The sequence below is a fragment of the Poecilia latipinna genome, unplaced genomic scaffold (genome assembly GCF_001443285.1).
Source record: "Poecilia latipinna isolate Pla-1442-1.1 unplaced genomic scaffold, P_latipinna-1.0 Scaffold1855, whole genome shotgun sequence".
Classification (NCBI taxonomy): Eukaryota; Metazoa; Chordata; class Actinopteri; order Cyprinodontiformes; family Poeciliidae; genus Poecilia; species Poecilia latipinna.
In genome coordinates, this window is record NW_015114471.1 from 179,548 (window position 1) to 185,484 (window position 5,937).

Here is a 5,937-nt window from a genome sequence, read left to right on the forward strand (position 1 = left end):
TAATAATAATAATAATAATAATAATAATAATACGATTAAATATAGCCAGTAAACTGTTTTTTTCTAAATTAGTAACAAAAACAAGTTCTATAATCCTATCGTGTTCTAGGATTTTCTGGTTGTTTAATAAACAGCGCCATCTTCTGGTGTTTCGAAAGTTATATTCACTCTTGACATTCAAAATAATTAACTTTTTTTGCAAGTTAACTGTAACCTGTCGTGTTCCATGGTTAGCTAACACCACAGGTACAAAATTATAATAAAAATGAATAAAAACAAATTACACATGAAGTAAATGTGCTTTTGAGCTTCTTTAAAATGCTCTCGCGATACTTTCAACACCCTTTTCTCGCGATATTTACAGAAGCAGTGTATTTTTATTTTTTTTTTGGATATCCGTGTAACATGGATCTGGTGACAAACTTGTGATGTCACCAAACCAGCATCGACAGTCCACCGAAAATCAGCACTGCCAGTTGCTCTCATTCTTCCTTGGAAAAGACTGCTCAAACAACAGGGACTAGACAAACCAGATCCGCCGCTCTCTAATACAACGTAAGCTTTATTTTTTTGTCGGTAAAACAACAGCTTATCTGCTTTATTTTTATAGAGTTAGTGTAATTTTTTGGGGCGTACACTGTACTAGGTTATATATATTATTCACTTTGTCAACATTGCGAATGAGCGCTAAAAAAAATTTCCATTATGTATGTTAAATTTTAGTGTGCTGCCCAAAGCGCCTGTCTACAACTAATATTTTACGTATTCTTTTTGAGAATAACATTCGCTTGTAATCACTGTTTATCTTCAGCAGGACTTGATAAGGATGGAAATAAATTAGTATCACAATGAAAACTGAAAAGCGACTGTGGATTTTACTAAAGGAAAAAAATAGTAACCTAAAGTTAAAAAAATAAATAAATAAAATTCATGTAGTTGATCAATAATTAAACCATAAGAAATCCTCACCATAAAGTTTATTAAATAGTTCTAATTTTCACCAAAAGCTCTTCCACTGATTGCTTACATATTTCGTTACTATAATATAGGCATGTTGGCTGGTTGCTGCTGACTAATGATTACTGGACCTAAAGTGTTTTTTTAAGACAGAATGCGGTTTGACTTCTAGTGAACTTTGGACAGCAAGAAGCAACAGTGCAGCGTGGCACTTATGTAACCGTGGCTGCCTCCATTCCTCCCTCATAAACCACAGACATTAATCTCATCTAATTTATTTTAACGCTTTTATCAGTGGTTCTATAAACATGATATTTACCTGAACTGAGAGAAACCTTATCTAAACTATTTACAAGGTAAATTTGAAGCTAATGTATCATTGTAAGCTAGGATAAACTGTATGCGCAAACCGGTTTATTTGCATGTATTAGTTTATATGTGGTTGGTAATAGGGTACTGCATTTACACTGAGAAAATATGCAAATACTACTTTTTATTATGTGTGGTTTTCTCTTGGTGAAATGTCTGAAATCAATTTATCATCATCATCGTCATCATCATCATCATCATCAAAAACTACTCTACAGATAAATGGAGTGCAACATATTTTGAGAAATTCAAGAAAGAACTGAAATGGATGACGGTCAACCAGGAACAATTGTGGGTGGGATTACAATAAATTTGAAAAGTTAATTTACTTTAGAAATTGAATTCACGTCATGTATGTATTCAATACACTCGGTGATACATCCCACAAGGTTTTTTCTGGTTTATTTTTTATAATTGTGGCTTGCAGCTATCAAAAACTGAAGTTCATTCCATTGAAAATGTAAATCTTAAATTCTATTGAAAAGGAGATTTTTAAGACAGAAATGACTTGTTATGGCTGTCCTAATTCTTGCACATCCGTGAGGAAAACTGCTGACACGAATGTCATCCAACAATCAGTAAGTGTACACCACGAATGATCAAAGATTAGCTGGCTGTTCATGGAGCATATTAGTAGAAAGTTGAGTGAAAGGAAAAGTGCCATACCTGGACTAAGGAGAAACCGCCTAGATGACCTCTGGACAACTGGGATGTTGTCCAGAGGTCCAAAGTTCTCGTTTCGTATCGTATGAAGGTAAACTTTGCATTTTATTTGGAAATCAAGGAGAGTCTGGAGGATGAGTGGAGAGGCACAGAATCCAAGCTGCTTGGGGTCCGGTGTGAAGTTTCTATAGTCAGTGATGATTGGAGAAGCCATGTCATCTACTGCTGTCATTCCACTGTGTTTTATCAAGTCTATCTATCTGGAAATCCTAGAACTTTTTATGCTCCCTTTTACTGACAAGTTTCATTGAGATGCTGATTTTATTGTCCAGCAGAACTTGCCAATATTCCACTGCCCACTTTAATGGTCACCCTGTGTTTTGATGTGGCTAGCAAGCTGCTCTGACCTAAACCCGTACAGCATCTAGGGGTAATTGTCAAGAGGAACATGAGCGACACCAGACCCAGCAATGTAGATGAGCTGAAGGCCACTATTAAAGCAACCTAGGCTTCCTAAATACCTCAGCAGAATCACAGACTGATTGCCTCCTTGCAATGCAGCATTGATGACATACGTAGTCATACTTTTCAGTAATCTGAGATTTCGGTATTGGTTGTATGTCGTATTCTAATTTTGTACATTTGAGTGGGGTGTACAAACTGACTCATGGTTGGAACAAAACATCATCACAAAGAGTTTGGCACTCTTTGAGTAATCAAAATGACAAATGTACAAATGTGGTACTTGTCAGAAAAGGTTGGAGAACCATTGGCTTATGTTGCAAATTTACCTCTTGCAGGCCAAGATGTCCCTCTCCGGCTGGGTGTGTGTAGTTACTGGTGCCTCCAGGGGCATCGGCAGAGGAATAGCACTCCAGCTGTCTGAGGCCGGAGCTACTGTCTACATCACAGGACGGCAAGAGAAAACCCTCAAACAAACTGCTGCTGAGGTGAACTTTAAACCTTTCTTTTTCTTAAATGAAATCAGATTACTTTGCAAGTCAAGCTTTTTGCACAATACTTGTCGGTACGTTGTATTTTTCTGACGCCCTTAATTATAATGTAGGTGACTGAGAGAGGTGGGAAGGGCGTTCCAGTGATCTGTGATTCCACAAAAGCGGAAGACATCAAGGCACTTTTTGAAAGGATCAAACAAGAGCAGGATGGCAGACTGGACATCTTGGTGAACAATGCCTACGCTGGAGTTCAGGTTTGTATCAATAAAACACTCATGAAACAGTTCTTAGTATTAAATTACAGAAGTCATATGTGGAGGATGTATTCCACATATAATTTCACCTGATGGCTTTGTTGAGATAACGAGTTAATTTTCCAATATTTTTGTTTAAGATCTCCAGATGATGGGTGTGTGTTAAACCTGATTCTGTCCTTCAAATGCATGCCGTAACAGCGAGAGTATACAAGTGTCATGTCTTGAATAATGCTGTGAATAAGTGAAGGATGGAATCAAGCTTAACATACACACCATGATCACGAGAAAACCATCAAGAAACGAACTTGTGATCTCGAGAAAACCATTGGAATAACTTGTTATCTCGATAAAACTGTTGGCAAATTAACTTGTGATCTTGAGAAAACCATCTGGAAAAAGTATATGCGGAAAACGTCCGCTCAAAGCTTCCATGTTAAATACAGATTTAAAATAGTGAACGTGATTTTGGTTGGCTTTTTTTTTTTTTTTGGGAAAAACAAAAAGTAAATGAATGAAAGGAAGTAAAGATTTGAACATAATGTGTTGAATTTAAATTGTCATTCCAGGATATTTTTGACAACATGGGTAAGAAGTTCTGGGAAACCGATCCGTCTATTTGGGATTCTATCAACAACACAGGCCTGAGGTACTGTTATCTGTCAGACACTCTAAATCATATTGTCCCACAGTCTCATCTTGCACATTTTCTTCTGATCAGCTATAACTTCAGTTGTTATTGTTATTTTTGTTGTGTTTTTTTAGGGGGCACTACTTTTTCTCAGTTTATGGATCTCGATTGATGGTGGCCCAAGGCCATGGATTTATAGTGACCGTTTCATCTATGGGCGGATTGCATTACCTCTTCAACGTAGCGTACGGGGTTGGTAAAGCTGCTGTAAGTTCTTCCACTTGATTCAATTTGCCATTCAGTTTGATATCAAAATGCACAGTTTGTCTTATATCTCATTACTGTCATGAAAACCTGTTTTTGTTTTGTGTTTTTCCAGTGTGACAGGCTGGCAGCTGACATGGCGGTTGAGCTGAAAAGCAGAGGAGTGACCTCCATCAGTCTGTGGCCAGGACCGGTACAAACAGAGCTTATATCGCAGCTGATAATACAGAAAGATGCACCGCAGGGTTTGAATCCCAAGGTAGGCCACCATTGGATAGCGAGTCTATTTGCATAAATGGTCAATTTCTAATTCTGTCTTAACTGTTGACTTTGATTTTCCTCAGTATAAAGATGTGTTCGCCAATGGGGAAACTACAGAACTAAGTGGGAAGTGCATCGTCAGCCTGGCTAATGGTGAGTTATCATTAAAGATCTCAAAAATGTATAGAAGCAACTTTTTCTTAATCGGTAAATGTGATTGAGAATTTTGCATGATAGAGAGTGCAAATATCACCATGTCAGGGTGTGTGATGCTGATTGTCTCCTATCAAAAAGACTGAATGAGGCAATTAAATCAGAAAGTGTTTTAACAAAGTATTTACACTTATGTTACCATGTTACTCCCCTTGTTTCATGTTCCCCCAGATTTTGTTTTGTCACGTTGAATTGTACAGGACATGTTACATTGAAGGTGGAAGAAAATGATTGGTCATAATCAAATTTTTAAGTCTCAAAATCTGGAATTTTAACAGAGGTGCACACTTAAGCCAGTGTAAATTAACATCTTACACAGATGGATTGTTTTAAAGCTGCTTTTGTTTTTGTCTGCTAGATAAAAATCTGATGTCCCTGACTGGGAAGGTGCTCATGACGTGTGACCTGGCCAGACGATATGGCATTAAAGATGTTGATGGTAATACTACTAACAGTCATACAACAATAACCACCTGCCTAGTGGTCATGATACTCATTTCATCCTGTTAGTCAACAGAGTAGTCTGCAATAGTTCAAAGAAAAATATGTTGTCTTTTTTTTTTTTTCCCCCTTCAGGGCGGGATGTAACAGATTTTACGTCCCTAAAATTCCTCCTGACCCAGGTCCCGTACCTCTCCTGGCTTTCAGCAGTCATCCCCTCGTTTCTTCGCCTGCCTCGCTTTGTGCTCACGCTGGCTAACGGACGCTTCTGATGGGTTCCCTCATCACTCTCCACAACGCCATACTGTACAGTTTTAATATCTGTGCTAAGCAACTCCATGAATGACAAAAATTTTCCTTTTTTTCTTTTTTTTTTGGGGGGGAAAGACATAGTCTTGACTCAGTCAGATTGCAAATAAGGATATTATTTAATGTTGAAGATGTGCTAAAATTGTATCAGTGAAAAGGTCCACATGAAGTAAGCTTAACGTTAGCACTGATGTCAGCCAAAGGTGAACCTTCCCAATGTGATTGTAACAACACTAACTGTGCAGTTTAAAGAAGTCCTTTTGAACTAACCGCTGAATGTATTTCATTACTATTGTGGAAGAAAGAAAAACAGGAACTGGTGTTTCTCTGGGGTGTCAGACATGAGCTCCTTCTGCCTGAAGATGTTTGAAAGATAAAAATGTGAAGTTTAACCCAATCAGCTGAAAAGAAGTGTGATTTTACATTGAATGTAGAGTTTTAGTGTCATGTTTAGCCTGCTCTCATACTTAATCTCTGCCTTTACTGTTTTTTTTTTTTTTTTTTTTTTTTTTGATGTGCAGGCAGTCATTGTTTGTGCTTGATGTGTTTTTTTTTTTTTTTTTTTTTTTATTTGCTAATTTATTTCTGTAAACGGCCCTTATTTTTCCTCCGGGGGACA

General features: G+C 37.4%; 1 protein-coding gene across 1 annotated transcript; it reads left to right on the forward strand.

Moving 5' to 3' along the window:
• The first annotated feature begins 384 nt into the window (after positions 1-384).
• On the forward strand, positions 385-5,797 carry dhrs1 (dehydrogenase/reductase (SDR family) member 1). The gene is made up of 9 exons (XM_015014866.1): positions 385-555; positions 2,790-2,939; positions 3,056-3,199; positions 3,769-3,848; positions 3,965-4,097; positions 4,210-4,353; positions 4,439-4,508; positions 4,927-5,007; positions 5,145-5,797. Exons 2-9 carry the CDS (start codon positions 2,796-2,798, stop codon positions 5,279-5,281), a joined length of 933 nt encoding a protein of 310 aa, XP_014870352.1. The 5' UTR covers positions 385-555; positions 2,790-2,795; the 3' UTR covers positions 5,282-5,797.
• Positions 5,798-5,937: the final 140 nt, after the last annotated feature.

What these genes read in the sequence shown, in the direction of transcription:
- dhrs1 (XM_015014866.1), top strand. Translation starts at nt 2,796, where the DNA reads ATGTCCCTCTCCGGCTGGGTGTGTGTAGTTACTGGTGCCTCCAGGGGC. An exon ending in TCAAACAAACTGCTGCTGAG is followed by an intron (nt 2,940 to 3,055) that starts GTGAACTTTAAA and finishes ATTATAATGTAG; the next exon opens with GTGACTGAGAGAGGTGGGAA. An exon ending in ATGCCTACGCTGGAGTTCAG is followed by an intron (nt 3,200 to 3,768) that starts GTTTGTATCAAT and finishes TTGTCATTCCAG; the next exon opens with GATATTTTTGACAACATGGG.